General features: G+C 40.2%; 1 protein-coding gene across 6 annotated transcripts in view; it reads right to left on the bottom strand.

The window, feature by feature from the left end:
* The window catches only part of LOC141758856 (liprin-alpha-3-like), a 107312-nt gene extending 89125 nt beyond the window's left edge, over nt 1-18187 (bottom strand). The window contains exons 1-15 of one of the 6 annotated variants that reach the window (XR_012591970.1): nt 17893-18181; nt 11295-12067; nt 7817-7918; nt 7209-7373; nt 5468-5542; nt 5293-5352; nt 4932-5060; nt 3224-3316; nt 2786-2838; nt 1785-1878; nt 1450-1584; nt 1110-1193; nt 863-994; nt 709-771; nt 328-407 (exon numbers count right to left, since the gene is read on the bottom strand). Coding sequence is in view for 4 of the 6 variants with exons in the window: in XM_074620609.1 (XP_074476710.1) it covers nt 328-407; nt 709-771; nt 863-994; nt 1110-1193; nt 1450-1584; nt 1785-1878; nt 2786-2838; nt 3224-3316; nt 4932-5060; nt 5293-5352; nt 5468-5542; nt 7209-7373; nt 7817-7918; nt 11295-11630 (1601 nt within the window). In the remaining 2 variants the exon portion in view is untranslated. Of the gene's footprint in view, nt 1-327; nt 408-708; nt 772-862; nt 995-1109; nt 1194-1449; nt 1585-1784; nt 1879-2785; nt 2839-3223; nt 3317-4931; nt 5061-5292; nt 5353-5467; nt 5543-7208; nt 7374-7816; nt 7919-11294; nt 12068-17892 lie in introns of all 6 variants that reach the window. The other 5 variants (XR_012591969.1, XM_074620609.1, XM_074620607.1 and 2 more) reach the window with 5 other exon arrangements.
* Nucleotides 18188-18381: the final 194 nt, after the last annotated feature.

The raw sequence follows: 18381 nt of genomic DNA, 5'->3' as shown, positions 1-18381 counted from the left end.
TGGGTGTAAAATCATGACATTATCACAGACAGGTTTTCCTGGAAATAAAAAAATGTATCCATATGAATAAAGCATATATATATTTAGGTTATTTGAATATTTGTTAGGCAGAACAACACCCTCTAGGTACAGTATAAATAATTACATTTTAAAATAGATTTTAGTGAAAGTTCATTACGACTCAACAGGCGAGTAAACACTAATTTGTGCTCAGTAAGGGCTGTGTACATACAGCATCCCTTGGGAGACTTTGTTTTTATTTGGGTATTTACACAATGTAGGACATATTGTAGAAATAAAGTCCCTTAAAGGTTAATTGTGGCTAACCTGGAATAAGAAGAGCCGGGCCTGCCTCTCAGCTGATCCAGCTCCAGCTGGATTCGCTCCAGCTCAGCAAGGAGCTGTTCCTAAAGCACAGAGGAAATCAAAAGGATCACTTGCTTTTTTATTTCCCCAAGAAAAAATATTTGCAAAACATCAAATCTCTTGTTTGTAGGGATACTGCAACTTTTGATATTTAACAATTAAAGGTCAACATCCTCAGCAAAAGTATAGAAGAGAATATTCAGCACGGTAATAACAGTATATAATGGTAATATATAATATATATATATATATATATATATTATATATAATATAACAGTTCTGTTGAAAGTTGGATCATGCACAATATTTAAAAAATGATAACACAGCTGAAAAAGTGAATACCTTATTAGCTATAAGATCATCTTGGATTTTCTTCATATTGGACAGTTCCTCTGAAAGAGCGTTCTAGCAGAGCAGAAGAATGAATATGTAACTTTTTCTTATTTTCCATTATTATCACAAAATGTTCTGCACCACTAATTAGTCTCCTCGTTACCTTCTCCTCTAGCGCTGCCATCCTCTCTTTGAGGTGGAGCTGCAGTCTCTCATTGGACTCAGACAGAAGCTTGTCCACCGTATCCGAGAGGCGTTTGTTGTGTTCGTCATTCATCTTCTCCCTCTGCCTCGCCTAAAATGAAACGGCCATAAAAGAGGAGCTTAAGATAACGAAAAAAGTGGACGACGAACTCTAATTTTGTTTAAAATGGGAAATGTAGCCAAATGGAGAAAAAAAAAGAGCTTACCCTCTGTAGCTCTTGGTTCTTCTCCTCGAGTTGAGCTTCCATTTGTCGTAGTCGCTCCTCAAAGTTTCCATGGCGCTCCTCCGCCTAAATTAGAAGAAACATAATTTCCAGATGCCAGTTCTGATGCATGAGGGGACTGAAAATAGATCCAAATAAAAGCTTGAGGATTTTTGCTCAAAAGAGGCATGATGATCTGATTATTTGATCAACTGATAGAGGCAATGGCAGCATAGTATACAGTGTTAAGGCGACTGTAAAATAAACCCAACCTTTAAATGCAACAGCACTGAATCTGATGGCAGGTTATCTGGTCAGACAGGTAGACTGTGTGATTGACTACCTTGTTGAGAGCAGCAACCCTTTGGGCGAGCTGGGCCTCGATCTCAGGCAGCGTCTCTGCCCTCTGCAGGGTCTGCTGGAGCTTCTGCTTGGCTTCATCCAGACGTTCCTGCAGCTGTCTGTTCTTCTCTTCACTCTGGACACACACACCAAACCACATATGTACAGTATGTGTGATTGAAGGTCAGTTATATAATGAGTCTTGCACCTTATATAATCATTAAAGATAATGGCACTCGCATACCAGATCCATTTTTAGATTTTTAAATACTTCAATATAACGCCATCAAACACAGCTATTTTTATTGGATACTGTATTATATGAGCCATCCTTACCTGTCTGTGCAGTGATTCCTTGCTGGCCAGCTCATTTTCCAGCTTGTCTTTGATATCATGGAGAGAAGTCGCCTCCCTCTGGGCGCTGAGGTACCTGCATTCAACACCAAGACACCATCGAATTATTAGAGCTGCACTTCTGGGCCAACATAACATCATACAGTATATGTGATTATACGCAAGGGCGTTCCACTGGGAATTGATTAATTCACTAAAATACCACAGAACCGTGTCTTCTTACTGTCAAACGGCTAAAATCCAGATGGGAGAAGCTCTAAGTTGATCATAATGTTAAAATGCTCATCTGAGTTGCCTTCAGGTATTACTATGCGCTCACAGCTTTAAGCTTTACAAACAGTAGCGAGTGAATCGCAGACTTTTTTTGCCCCTCAGGCAGCATAGAAGCTGCCCTACCCTTCTTGCCTGAAGACACATTTTCAGGTAAGAAAATAATTTAGCTGTTTTTATTTACAGATAATTCTCCTGAATAGATGCTAGAACGGATCAATCAAAGATAATGCAGTAAAAATGTTGCTCTTTGTAGTAAAGATAGAAATAAAACATAATTTATTGATTTTAGATGTTCATTGTTGACATTGGAAGTAGTGAGACTTTCTAATTGTGTACATTCTTAAAGGAAAAGTAACTTTCCGCCATTGTATTTTGCATCAGTTAATAAAAGATAAAAATGTAACAGACTCAAACTCCTCATTTATGATCTCAAATCCTTGCTTTCAAACAAACTGTGTGCTATAAAAGTCAGTTTTTTTTGCTTTTCGCTCACAGCTGCACTCTTAATAAGAATGTGATGCAAATGTTATCATGTAAAACAGCTTTAGACTGCATAAAGAGGTGTCAGGACACATTTGCAACACATTTCCAGCCAACAGGTGAACCATATGGTCCTTCTGCTGTGTTCATTACAGCTGATGTATGAAATTCTGGTTCCTAAAGAAAAAACTAAAACTTAGAATAGGTTCCTCAAACACAGTGAAGGTTACCTGCGTTCTAGTGTTGTAATCCTTTCCTCCATGTCCTCCCGTTGGCAAAGGGCCTAGAGGACGTAAAAATGTATCATGAAACAAGATAATGTGCAGTTCAAGCTTTCAAGATATGCATAGGAAAACAGTTTTTATTACACATTTATGTGATAACTAATGGTCATGTAAGTAATACCTAACAGGAGGAGAACGTTTTAATGTGTGGATGGCCTGCATAAATAGTACACTTATGCAGAAGTAGACTTCTGTATCTGCAGTAACACCAATAAGCAAAAATCAACCTCATAACTGTTTAATTTCTCTTAATTTCCCTTTCAAAATAATGCATATTAATACTACTCCAACATATGCCCATTGTGTTCAAATATACATTTGGAACCCCGGGAATCTAGGGAGCTCAGGGTCTTGGCCGGGAAGAGGCAGATTGGCCCTACAGACCTCTTTCACTTCCCTTTGGAGCTTCTGATTGGCCTCCTCCGACTTCGTCACCTCCCTCCTGGCGGCCGCAAGCTGTTCCTCTATTTCCCCAACCTGACGTGACACCACAAAGGGACACAAGATGACACAGATTGAACCTACGTGAGTCAGTGTTAACCGCCACAGCACCAAGTGTAAATAGACACGACAAGTGATTCATTACACATGTCTGTCTGGTCAATGTAAGACCCTTTAAAAAGCATCACTTACATAAGTGTGACATGCTGAGAGTCTGACGCAGTGAACCGGAGACAGAATGGGCTTCTTGTCAGTCTTCTCTTAAATCCTTTTATCCTCTGACCAGACAGTCAAACGTTTTGTAAGTTAGGTATCTAAATACTTTTGATTACACATGTCGGACAGCGCTACATATAGTACGTCTATGATCAAATTCACATGGCGTCTTATTGTGCACTATACAGTATAAGTATGGCTTCTCGAAGCAGCTGCAATAGTCTGACTGGCCACAAGAGGGAAGAGGGAGACTAGTAGACGTACTGTACATAGATACCTTCCTTCTCGGGATATACTGTTGGAAATACTTGTGTAATAGCTCGTCTCAACTTAATGGAGTACACTAAACTAATAAAACAAATGCACCGTTACAGTACAAATGTGCACACATACACTTATATTTCTATCTTGCGAAGACCCTTATTGACTGCATCTATCTAGCCGCTATTCTGTCTTTCAGAGGTTGTAGCATAGCTTGTCGTTAAGAATGCTAAATAACGCTCCAAAGTTACGCAAAATTTTGGCGAGGAAAAAACTGGCATGGCCATTTTCAAAGGGGTCCCTTGACCTCTGACCTCAAGGTATGTGAATGAAAACTCTGAGATGAACAGAGAGAAAACTGTATATTATTAGAAAATAAAACTGCATAATTTGCAGTTGAAAAAGTAATGAATCGCAATATATCTTATCGCAATACTTAGCATATCGCAAAATGTTTAAAATCACAATAAGATCGTATCGTGACTAAACTATCGTGATAATATCGTATTGTGGGGCCTCTGGTGATTCCCACCCCTACTACATCTAGTCCTCAGTGCTAACCAAACCCTAACCTTAAAGGAATAGTTCGACATTTTGGTAAGTGCTTTTATTTTCTTTCTTGCCGAGACTTGTATGACGCCTGTACAGTAAATATAGAGCTACAGCCAGCAGCCGGTAAGCTTAGCTTAGCATGACGACTGGAAACAGCTAGCCTGGCTTTGTACAAAAGCTGAAATGTAATTACACGTTGTGGTTCTGAAAATGTTGAACTATTCCTTTAACACTCAGCACTTATCTCAGCCCTTACTTTACTGCTAATCTTAACTATAACCTATTAGTTATTTTTGCCTTAAAACAGCAATTTTCTGACTACAGCAAAGATGATGGCATATCTATAGTAAATTAGAAGTTGATTGTGTTGTTGGTATAAAGTGAAAACATCATCAAGCTAACATGATTGCAAACACAGCATATACCCAGCAAACTATTTCTCAATTTCATTACACTCCATCATACAGATGGATACAATCGTTATATATTAACTGAAACATTTCAGCTTAGATTTCACATTTAACCCTGATGCCACATGCAAACGGTGAAATATCCCCTTGAAGATGTGAAGATGTACCCGCTACCACATCTCCATGACAGATATACAGAAGCATACACTCACCTGCCGGCACATGAGGGCCAGCCTCTCCCTCAGCTGGGAGAGTTCAGCTCTCTGCCGCTCGATCTCTGATTCTCGCTGTCTCTCCAGCTCGCTATCCTCCAGACCAGTGGAGGGACCATTGGGTAGTCGCTGGAATGATGACAATATAGAAACAAAAATGAGAGTGATGAAGAGAAATAACCAGTTAGAATCAGTTGAGGTTGTCGCTGAAATAAATGACATGTGGATGAAGTAAGACTTTACATTAAAATCACACTGACACACACGTTGGTACCCATACATCTACTTTTCTACGGACTTTCTGGACGCTAACACATACACAAAAACAACTGGAACCAACATGCATAAAACCCTCCCTTACATCTTTCCCGCCGTCCACCCCTTGTTGACGTCTTTTAATTTGGTCTCTTAAAGAGATTACCTGGAAAAAGGGGAGACAAAGTGGACAAACAGGCGATGCAAATGAATGTCTCTTTCTTAACACCAAGCTCAAGCATAACCTTGAGACACAGAAAATCATTCGCTCTGGACTTTACCTCTGTAGAAGATGCTGCAAGTTGGTCCTCTAACGCGGACACCCTCTCAAGGGCCACACGGAGCCTCTCTCGGACCTGTGGGGTAGAGCAATGACTGACCATCATGGCGTTTGCAAATTAGGATTTGCTTAAACAGATTTGCTCTTTTACTCTCCCAAAGTAATTACATCTTCTTGACCTTCCTGATAAGCTTGATAGAAAGCGCAAGAAAGAAAGAGCAGTTCATAAGAGGCCAAAACACTGACATCTCTACAGAAGTTCTGGACAACAGGTGTATAAGGAATTTCCGTGTACTCCATTGTCATCCAGTTGATCCCACTCCAGCATTTTGGTTGTGATCATCCTGATGAGACAATCAATGAGGCTGATAGAATTTATTCACCGATGCCTGTATTTATCAAACTTCTACGAACGCTCTAAAGAGCTTACTTCTTCAGTAAGAGTGAAAATAATTTAACAAGTAACTTACTCTTACTTGCAACGAAGTGTCGGAGGAACCTTTCAGAGTACCACATGATCAAATGAATGCTCAGAGCAGGAGTAGGATTTACCCTTCTTGAGAAAGCAATGTCTGCATCTGGTGAGCTAAATTATCCTTTTCTGATATATATTACTTACCCATAACCAATGATATATATACATACGATACATTCAATCCAAAACATATGCTAAAAGGTGCGTGTCAGTGTCTGTACTACAGCCGTCTAAGACCCCAATAGGCAGTGGTGGAAGAAGTATTTACATCTCTTAAGTAAAAGTAGAAATACCATGGTCTAAAAATACTCCATTACAAGTAAAAGTCATGAATTCAAAATGTTACTTAAGTAAAAGAACAGAGGTGTTATCAGCAAAATGTACTTAAAGTATCATCATGCAGAATGGCTCCTTCCACTAGCAAGTGTGTAAGAGCATTTTAATGTTGTAGTTCCCTAATTTGGAGTTGATATTACATACTTTGTATATTACTGCATTAAATCATATGAGCATATTATTATGTGTTTTTTTTTAATGTAAAAAGTAACTATTAGTGTCAAATAAATGTGGTGGAGTAAAAAGTACAATATTTCCCTCTGAAATATAATTGAGCAGAAGTATAAAGTAGCATAAAGTAAGTAACTGAGTAAAGTACAAGTACGGTATGTCCAAATTGTACTTAAGTACAGTACTTGAGTAAAAGCACAAATGCATATTGAAGCCCTGATGACAGACAAAAGACATTTGGATCTTTCTTAAATTTAAGAGTATTTCCAAGTCAAAAGCAATGGCATCAATAGCTTTTATTCTTAAACCTGCAATAACAGATTTTTTTTGGTCCACCTGATGGCAGCAGAAACAAGAAAAGAAACACAATACTGACATACTGTATCGCCTTTTAAGCTAATATGGCTAACATGTTAGCAAACAGCCTATTTATTTACACATCCAGCAGATATTGAGCAACATTAGCATGAATTAAACATTGTGTTTTCTGGTCACCTGATGAATGTCAATCTAATATTCACTCTCCTTTTTGCTCTGTTTTTGGTCCCTACCAACTCCTAAGGGAAATATGTGGCTCTTAAGCTGTTAAATGCTCCACTATGTTCCCTACCTAGCCGATAACTTTATCTGTCTGGCGTTTAAAAGTCTGTTTTTGAAGCTTTTGTTGTGGTTTATGACCACGTGACCCTCTTCAAAATTCCACTTCTAACAGTTTGATAAGGCCCTGATCTACAACGCAAAGGCCACCAGTTGGACCAACCTTCTCATCCAGAGCCTTGTGGTGCTCAAACAGAGACTTGAGGGCCTTGAGGACTTCCACCTCACTGGAGACCCCCGCCGGGGACTGGGCTTGTCTTTTCACCACCGTCATCCTCAGACTGCGCTCATGGCGAGACACCAGACACTCCAGGTGTTCCAGCAACAACTACAGGAGCGAGCGGGTTGAAGGGAGAAGGAGACAGTGACGGAGATGGCAGGAGAACGCAAAGAGGTGAACAGAGAGAGGTAAGGAAAAGGGAGTTTTGAAGGACGGGGACACAGAGGATGAGGACGGAAAGAGAATAAGAGACAGGGAAAGGCTCAGAGAAGATGCAGAGGAGTGAAGGGTTTTAAGAATGACAATGAGAGAGGAGAAACCGGGTAGCAGAAAGGGACAAGGAGTGAGTGGGAGAGATAAGGAAAGCAGATATGGACACAAAAAGGAGTCACAAAGGGAATATGTGGAGGAGAAAGAGGGAGAGAAGGAGGGGGAAAAAAACCCCAGAAGCAAATGAAACAGTGTCACACCCACACAACCACAATGGGTGAGGAAGATAACACAGAGGCTGTTACAGTGCTAATAAGCAAAATGGCCGCTAAACATCTTACACGTGTGTTGTTTCTCTCCGCCTTGAGCTCAGAAATCTCCTCCTCCCTCTCCAGAAGCTGCTCCCGGCAAACGTTCAGCTCTTTAGTCAACACAGCAAACTCCTGTGGAACACACAAGCTGCGTTCAGGGGCAAAGAAAACAAACTGTTTAAATGTATGGTTTTAATAGTTTAACGTCGGTGGTGGCGTCTGCTCAGCCGGCTCGAGCTGCGATGAGAGTTTGAAAGGAGCAAATGATAATTCAGGCCGGGCAAATCTAGTGAAAATCAAATGGAGTTGGCTGCGCTCAGCACATATAAATGGACACATAGCACTAAAAATATGCATAACCCTCCAGAAACACACTGCGTGGAACACCTGAGACCAGGAACGTAGGGAGACGTACGTGATGTAAACCTACATAACAATCATGTAAATCACTGACACAGTTTTCCACCACCTTCCTCTCTCGCGCTCATCCTCCTCTGTGAACTCGCATTCATGGATGGATTACATCACACTGTTACACAATGGCTCTGCACCGGAATGCACAAGAGAGACCCCCAAAAAACACAGCATCGATATGTCATTCACAACACCGCTGGGAATACGTTTGCAACTCCTGCATAGCGCTTAAAGAGGAGTGCAAACAGGAGAGCGTATGTGATGTTCTTAAACAACACTGGTGCAATCTATGGTGGATTTCTTTACGTCTTTAAAACACCTTCGAAGCCTTCAGCTTAGAGGAAATTGCGGTTTATGAGAAAGACAGTGGTGTGCAGATGTTTACAGTCAGGATTACCTGCATTATGAATCAAAAGCAGTTAAAAAGCAGACATGAAATTAGTCTGTGTTTGCGTGGAGGATGGAAACGCGAAAGAGCCAGAAACAGATCTATACAGATGGTGACACAGTGGGTCCATTGGCTCTTGGCCTTATGGGATTGTTTCTTGTTTGGATAGAGGTCAGCTTCTCAGTTGGCTTCCCTTGTCCTCTTATTGTTTCTATTTCATCTCACTCTCTCTCTGTTGGCCTCTGTTTATTTAAATGAATTTGCAGCCCCTGCTCTATGATGTAAGGAAACTAGGTGTTGTAAAAATAGGAAATACAATTTTGAAAGGCTTTTGACTAGAGCTGAAACGATTAATTGATTTGCTGTCAACTTTTGAATTAATCGCCAAATATTTTAATAATCGATTAATCTGTTTGTGTAATTTTTTTAGAACAAATTTGAAAAATTCTCTGATATTCAGCAAACTGAATATCTTTAAGCTGCGGACAAAACAAGACATTTGAGGACGTCATCTTGGGCTTTGGGAAACACTGATTTTCTGACATCTTATAGACCAAACAACTAATCGATTAATCGAGAAAATAATCGACAGATTAATCGACAGCGAACGTAATACTAAATATCTAAATGTTAGTTGCAGCCTTACTTTTGAATGATGTGTTAGCTGCAAATTGATAACAATTTACAGGTTTTGTACACAACATCATTAATACCTGTACATTCAAATGCAATTCAGTAATATAGTCCTTTAACAAATACTAACATCACTGAGTTTATAATGTTTAATTGTTTGTTGAAATAGCATTGGTATTTAGGGCTTCAACTAGGGATGGGACGATATAAGATTTATCGCAGATCGTGATAAAAAACACTCACAATAAGTAGATCGTGGTGAATTTCTATTATCGGGATAATCATGAATATCCTCACGAGTGACTTGAAAAGCAGTCTATCATGGTAGAGAAGTGAAAAATAGAGCCTGATTTAAAAAAACATTATCATGCTTAAATATATCCTTTATGAATGCAGGGGAACCTTATGATTTAAGATTACCTTATTTAAGATTGTTTGATTGTGTATTTTTCACAAAAAAAAGATGTGTGTCCCATCTGTGATGCAATCAAAATATTTGTTTCTTAGCAAAATGTAAAGTAAAGTGATTCCATTTTAAGAGTTTTAAGCATATTTTGATTATTATCAGGATAATATCATGAATTTGTTTAGCCAGGATAATCGTGACATGACATTTTCATATCGCCCCATGCCTAGCTGCAACTAATGATTATTTTCATATTGATTGAGTAAGTAAAGAACTTGTTAGTCTATCAAATGTCAAAAAATTGTCATGATATCCATTGCAATTTCTGAAGTTGACAACTTCAAATGACTTGTTTTGTTGGACCAACAGTCCAAAAACACAAATATATTCAATTTACTATCAAATTAGACAAAGAAATGTAGCAAATCCTCACAACTAAGAAGATAGAACAAAGGAATGTGTGGCATGTTCGCTTGAAAATTGACTTAAACAATGAATCAAAATAGTTACTGACTATTTTTCTGTCAACCATCTTATTGATTAATTGTCTCAGCTCTAGAGGTGATATTAAAAAAGTTAGTTTGGCTGTTGTTTTGTCATTATCTTGTAATTTGTACGGAGAAATGGAAGAGCAATATACTAAATTATATTGTACTTGATTCCATATGTTTTTACGATCGTGTATCCACTTCTTGTAAACAAGCACGTGAAAATGTTACAGTATGTGTTGTGTGAGGAATAATGAGACGTGACTCAATATGCTCCATGTTCAGCGCAAGTCTGAAAACCTCTAGTCCCTTTTCTGTCTCAACATCAAAATTAGATCTAAAAACTTGGTAAAAATACCTCTCTGACTTGAAATAATGACAACAACAATATCTCTTGATATTGGATTAATACGGGATCAGTCGAGTCAGAGACGGCGTTTATCACAAAGCACAACGTGCACAACGTGCACAAGGAATCTGACTGAATTGGATTTGGTCATTTGTGCTGACATATTTTAAAAGCTGGAGAAAACATAAAGGGACCTCACACATAGTGCCTGAAAAGACAGCGACAAACTACACATACTGTAAACACAGTACACACATTCAGAGCCGGTGGCTTAAGAAAGCTGTTCATGCATCTTTAAATTCCAGATATTATTAATAAGCAATTTCACCCAATAAACTAAAGAGAATTGCTAGAAAATATGAATTTAAGTTAAGCTGAAACCATTAACATATTATCTTCCAGCATCATTAATCATCCACTAACAACACGTTCAACAAACATAATGAAAGCTGATTACACAATAAGAGGAGAAATTGCGGATGCAACTTAGACTAAACAGCCAGAAGATGATAGGAACATAAACCCTCTGCATTAGTAGGAACGACATTAGTGAGGAAAACTCTGAAGATGCAGTGGGGGAAGTATTTAACAGCCACTTTCTAGCGTCTCTCTGCATGAACTGTCACTGCAAAGGCTTACTGTCTCATGAGCTCGCTTCACGATGACACAACGCACTCGTACATAACTAGACACTGATAGCACAGAGGATAAACAATGTTACCTCACAAGGAGGACACACTTCTATCAGCCAAACTTTCACTTCCAAACTAGGCTGACTGCTCCACACGCCTACGCACAGATTGTAAACACACACATACACACAGGTGTACCTGTGGAAGAGCGATGGATAGCTGCCTCTGGAGTGACTCCTTCTCGTGGCCGAGCTCGCGGAGGCGGAGCTGAGCCGTGCCCAGGCAGTCCTGTGTCTCCCTCAGGTTCTCCAGCAGCCTCTCCCTCTCTGTCAGCATGTTGACCATTAACGACTCCAGGTTCCCCGTGCTGCCTCCTTCGTCTCCTCCGCTTCTGGCCTCCCTCCCGCTGGAGCCTGCTCCTCCTATCGCACCTCCGGGGCCTCCGACTCCGGTCCCAGCAGGTGAGGAAGGGCCCCCACCAGTCCCACTTCGCCCATCCTCAGAAATGGTGGGCATCACCTCGCACATCATCATGAGACCGTGACGTGTGTGTCAAGTTAATAAAGAAAACTAAACGGGGGGATTGTGCGTGCAAAATGTCTCTGTTAATGCCTTGGTGTTTAATGAGGTTGTACTAAAAGTTTAAAGTACAAAATATAAATCTTTACATCTTCAGTTTTCCTAAAAATATCATTCCTTTGGTCTGCATATCTTCCTTTGTTTATTGCCTCTGTACGTCTTTGCTTTTCCTTCACAAAGTCCCAACCTGCATTGTGTATGATCAGAATGCTTGTGTGTTCCTGTGTTATGCAAGAGGAAGGAGTATCTACGGGGAAGCCGTGCTGTGGGTGGCTGGGATTGGCGGAGGGTGAGGAAGGGAAGGGGTTACGGGGAAGGAAGGGATAAAAGAGGGCCGAGGCTCCTAAATTGTGTCCACGCGGCAGAGCTCCTCACAGCACCGGGGGTGAGAGCTGAAAAAAAAGAGAGCAAGCACTGCATTAGATCTCCCTCAATAAACTTCACTGTGCATATAACAAATGAGAAAGGACGTTGCAAAGAGTGAGCTGGTAGTTTGAGACTACTGAAGTTAATGTGACAGTAATGCCAACTGATGGTTTGCAATTAGCATTTCTGACAAAATAAGGAATATGTTGACTTAGTACATAATAATGCGATCACACTTACAATAAATTAGGAATTCTGGATGGATCCACTGTGAACCGTTAGGATCTCAGGTTACAGTGAATTAAATGAAAGATGCATTTGAGTAGCATGCACACAGTAGTCATGCGACTTGAAGAATAAAACTGTTCAACTTCAATGCTGCATGAAATTCTCTGTGTTAAAGGAATAGTATGCCTTTTGGAAAAACTCACTACGAGTTAGACAACAAGGTTGATACCACTCTCATGTGTGTCCGTTAAATATGAGGCTACAGCCAGCAGCGGGTTAGCTTAGCTTAGCACAAGGACTGGAAACAGCTAGCCGGGCTCTGTCAAAAGTTAACAAAATGTGCCTACCATCACCTCTAAAGCTCACTCATTACATGTTACATGTTATATCTAACATGTTATATCTTGCTTGTTTAATCCGTAAAAAAATGTGAAGTGTGAAACTATAAGTTGTGGTTTTACAGGTGGCTATGTGCCGGACTATTTCTTGGCCGGGAGCAGTGACTTCCTGAAGTCACGCAACCTCAAAGTGACGATACTTCAGATACAAAACTCCAGGACTACTAAAACCTGGAACTTTTACACTTTGTTGTTGTTTTCTTTTCTCCAAAGCCAGGTTAGCTGTTTCCCTGTTTCCAGTTTTTGTGCTAAGCTAAGCTAATTGACTGCTGGCTGTAGAGTATATTCAATGGACAGGTTAAAGAATGGTATCGATCTTCTCATCTAACTCATGGCAAGAAAGTGAAAAAGCGAATTTCCCAAACTGCTGCTTTAAGGCAGGCCTTTTCAATTGGCGGCCCATGGGCTGAATCCAGCCCTTTAACAACCTCAATCCGGCCCTTCGATAATTTATGAATATGAAAGAAGCAGGGCTTAACGCGATAATAGCATTTTAATGCAAAATTGTTTTAACGCCACTAATTTCTTTAACGCATTAACGCAATCGATCTTTCAGAGGTTGTAGCGGGCTCAATTTGAAAGCTAGATAGATCCTGGCATCATATGAAACTACAAAACCTAAGAAATCCACAGGTACAAACCACGTCATACTAACTTGTTGGGAAGGAGGCTAAATAACGCTCTAAACATAAACTAAATTTTGGCGAGGAAAAATGACCATGGCCATTTTCAAAGGGTTCCCTTGACCTCGACCTCAAGATATGTGAATGAAAATGGGTTCTATGGGTACCCACGAATCTCCCCTTTACAGACATGCCCACTTTATGATAATCACATGCAGTTTGGGGCAAGTCATAGTCAAGTCAGCACACTGACACACTGACAGCTGTTGTTGCCTGTTGGGCTCGAGTTTGCCATGTTATGATTTGAGCATAGTTTTTATGCTAAATGCAGTACCGGTGAGGGTTTCTGGACAATATTTGTCATTGTTTTGTGTTGTTAATTGATTTCCAATAATAAATATATACATACATTTGTATAAAGCAAGCATATTTGCCCACTCCCATGTTGATAAGAATATGAAATACTTGACAAATCGCCATTTAAGGTACACAGAAATGTGCTATTAATTGCGTTTAAATATTTGAATCAATTGATAGCCTTAGAAAAAAAGTATTTTAAATAATAACAATAATAAGAATTTCTTCCAATAAGAGTTTATTCCTGTTCATCAATGTTACCACACACGCTATTGACGCTGTTACAGACTGTTAAAAGCAACATCATTGTGTTTTTATTTGAGTAACCTGCTGACATTCTAAGTTTATGGGTGTTTATATTGTTTGATTATTAGAAGATCATCATTTTATTAGTAGGCTAATTAGTCCATTAGTAATGCCTTGTTAAGCACAGAAATGTTTCTTAAAAAGTTTGAACCCAGGCTGTTCAAGCAGAGGGCATTTAGGAGAGTCAAACTGAATACTAAATTATGTTAAATGCAACATTGTGTTTATTAAAACAAAAACCTACCAAGATTAAATATTGTTTTCACATTTAAATTCCTAGCTTTGCAGATCAGACAGGAAATGTAAATGTCCGGCCCCTTGGCACTTTTTATTGATCTGGCCCTTCTAAAAAAACTAATTGAATAGGTCTGCTTTAAGGCATCAGTCACTATGATCTTGGTGAGATCAGTGTGACTTTAGCACTGATGAAAGTGTTAAAATGCTAATCTTAATGATTTAAGCAAGATAACAACATCTTCAATTTGTTCTCATTCTCAATGTTTCTAACAAAACAAAGTATGTGATTGTGATTCAGATATGTGGTTTCTCTCCACCAATCTTCCTTTTAGGGATGCACCGATACCGGTATCAGGTATAGGTGAAAATGGAGCCGATCTGCTCAATTCAATTCTATGTTTATACACTATATACATTCATTATATACTGGAATTTTAATATCTGTTTAAGTTTTGACCAATTTGTTGCAGCATTAACAAGGATTTTACTTGATTTACTGTATATTCCTGTTCATTTTGAAGATCTTTTACCAAGTTGCTGGTGTACGATTATTCATTTAATGATAAATTACAATTCAGTAAATGCATATCTATGTATTTATTTGTTACATTTTGTTTTACAAAGTTAGGAAAGCAATGTCTAAGTCAAGCCTGATGTTGCCTTACACATAAAAGAACGATCCCAGTCACTTTCACACAGTGAGGCATACAGCATATTAATTAAACACTGGTATTGGATCGGTATTTGGTATCAGCCGATACCCGACGCCCAGGTATCGGGACTGAAAAAGTCAGATCGGTGCATCCCCAACTTCCTTTATTGTAAATTGTCTGCACAACTTAAATTACCTTTAGGCCTCTGTCTCATGCTGCAAACTGTGGGCCAAAATGGTATGGATTCAAGCAATCAGCATTATTATAGCGCCTCGTGTCCCTCTCTTCTCTCCTACCATATTCTTCACTGCCTAGTCTACAATACTCAGGGGCTTGCACTGGCCTTTATACTTTTAAGTGGTTTGGACTGATTTAGTGCCCCATGCAGGCTTCTGTACGTCAGTGAGACCGGGCAGTGCAATAAAGAATCTCTTTGTCCAACTAAAATCATCCATTTTGTGAATCAAACGTATTTAGCGCACGGGGCCGAGCAGCAGCGAAAACAAGTCGTGTCAGTGGTCGTAAAATTATTATTATATGGACAGAACCAAAGATGGGGACTGCTTGCTGGTAATTGGAGGCCTGATACAGCTCTAAATTAGCTCCTCATGCTGGTGAGCTGGCTCGAGTACTTGGCAACCTCGCCGTATGTCCCACTAAAAACCAACTTCCTTCCTTCCCCGCGCCACTGACGGATAATCGCTGATGCACGACTGAACCGGCATTTCCTTAAAAATACAGTTTAAGAGTTCCAAATGAAATTAGATTTGAGACATGTTTCAGCTTCTGATTGCTACTTTGTGATCTCAAATATCCTGATGAAATCCACTCGGTTCAAGACCTTGAAACACCTGAAATACTCCCGCTGAAGTATACAAGGTGGACTGTAAGAAAAACTTCCAGCCACTCATCTTGGGATAATTACTCATCGTCATTACCAGCAGCTCTTCATTAGCTCAGCATGGGCAACAGAAAACAGGATAATGTAATTACTGCAGTGCAGACTAACTGTATATATTGTACAGTAATAGTTCACTGTATTCCTACTGTGTCACACGAGGAGAGACAAAAGCATTCGTCGCTGGAGTCCTGATTCAGTAAACATAACTGTGCAGCCTGCAGTTTTGACTGAAGCGTCAGCTGTGAGGTCACTGGGCTTCAGGACCCAGTGTGTGTTTATGAGTGTGTGTGTGGAAGAGAGAGAGATAAACTAGAAAACAAATACATGTCTAGTGCATCAAAATGACACTGTAGGCTTGTTATCGTGCCATAACGTTACAGCTTTACGAGCATTATCGAGACCTTTTCGTTGAATAGTTGCCATTGTGGCCGCCATAGAAATGAGTGAAACGAGCATGGGGGGACTGGCAGAGAGGCGGCTTGAAAACAATGAGCCGGTGATAATAAGAATGTAGAGCTAACAGTACATTATCAAGCAGCTGCATTAGAGTCATTGGGGGGGGGGTGAGCTCATGTCACAGTGTCACCACAATGAAATCGATTATGTGTGTGTGTGTGCACATGGGGGTGTTTTCATATTACGATTGCCCACATCATTATTATCATCATCACCATCATTATCATACACAGTCACACTGAATCCAGCTCGCCCACCCTGTGAGTGGACAGACTTGGCTTTACAGTATCTGGTTGTGTCCAATTAGGACAAGGCCCCCCAATTAGGCGTAGTGTATCATGTTACTAAATATTCCCTGCCTCCCAAAAAAAATTTAAAAAAATGGGAAAATGCCATATAGCCTTGTGTGTGTTTGTGTGTGAGAGAGAGAGAGACAGAGAGAGAGAGAGAGAGAGAGAGAGAGAGAGGGAGCAGTAAAAACAGCTCTCCTCCACCAGACACTGGGGCGGTGGAGAGGTTTGCAGGCTCCCACAGCACCACAATTAGAACTGGCTTTTTTTTTTTTTTACATCCTGTTACATGTTAAAGCACAGTGAGAGAACATTTTGCATTTCCATAAAAGCTTATAATAATGCCCTACATCATCCCTCCATCCTAATACCATGAAATAGTTACCCCCCTGGCCAAGAAACGCATCATTAGAATCGATAAGTGATTGTCAGGCAGCTGGGTATAGAGGGGAGAAGAAAAAAGCACCAGGATCTGGACTAATAACGCGCTTTAATTTGGCATGGCACGGCACGGCACGGCACACATACTGGGCTAATGGGGAAATGACGAGGCTCTCTCTCTCTCCCTTCCTTCCTTCCTCTCCAGATGACAGGTCTGTGAGGCTATACCTCCATTTCTGGATGTATGTATGGAGGAGGAAAGACCAGTCGATGATGATGAGAGGCAGCACGCGAGCGCGCACGCACGCGCAGATCTACATTCTTATAGTAGAAAAAAAAAAAAAAAAGCTTACAGGAGTGGGATCTCTAAATTGTGTCACTTCTTCGCGCGTAAAAACGCATTATAGGATGAATCTTTTTCGAGATCCGACTGTGTGGAAAGAAGCATCACGTCAGGCAGGAGGAGGATGGGCCAAAAAAAAAAAAATTCACATCTCACATTTTCAGTAAAGGGCCTTCTTCATCTTCTTCTCTATAGAATTATTATTATAAGCAACTCCATATAGATATAGGCCCTAGTACAGTGACAGCAGGGAGGCGAGCTGAAGGGGGGGTTGGACTACAAAGCTCCCAGAGCTTAGTTACAGCCATGATTAATTACAAGCAACACATAGTAAGGCCAATATACAGTGATCATCTTCATCATCTTCCCCACACTGTATGCAAGCGAGCAAGCGCGCCCTGAATAAATCGTGCTGCCAACACACCTGTCAATGCCTGACACTGACATAGGCACCGAGCGATGCATATAGTCTACCTCACATATATAAGCATCTATAGTCAAATAGTAGCCTTCATCCATCCTCTTCCACATGCAAACCCTCCTCAATCCTGCACAACACAATGTTGTTATGCATTTATCACATTAGTGCATGCATCTTCCATTATTCCCCCTCTCTCTCTCTCTCTCTCAATGGAAACTGGGTTGCGATGGGGCGGTGTGTGAAGTTGCATCCCTTACCACAGCAGTCATCATCGCGGGTTAGCCTGTAGTGTCCATGTTTGATGTTAAATATCCCTTATAGGTCCATCACCTCGTAGGATCGCACCTCGGTGTCCGTGCCACTCATCCAAAACTGGACTATTTTTCTCTTTTTTCTCCACATGTAAACGGCGAGGAGAGGAGAGAAGAGGAAAGAGGAGAGGAGAGAGGAGAGGAGAGAGACGATACGCCACTTTACCACAGACTCCCCCTTCTGTCGGATTGGGAGGTAATGGGTCTTAAAGAAACATTCTCTCAGCATTCTCCGCATCTCTCTGTGTGATTTACGCGCAATCAAACACCTGATTAATTATACAGTGTGTATACATATCAGAGGCAAACTAAAAGACAAGATATTTTACATGCATCTAGTCCATATGTTGCCTTTTTAGCTGCAGCTTGAGTCCAAAAATCACTCATTTAATAGAAATACAGTAAAGATTCATATGCATTCTTTTGTGCATCATA

The sequence above is a fragment of the Sebastes fasciatus genome, chromosome 20, assembly GCF_043250625.1.
Source record: "Sebastes fasciatus isolate fSebFas1 chromosome 20, fSebFas1.pri, whole genome shotgun sequence".
Taxonomy (NCBI): domain Eukaryota; kingdom Metazoa; phylum Chordata; class Actinopteri; order Perciformes; family Sebastidae; genus Sebastes; species Sebastes fasciatus.
The sequence above is the reverse complement of the archived record's forward strand: the minus strand, read 5'-3'. Positions and strand labels throughout refer to the sequence as shown.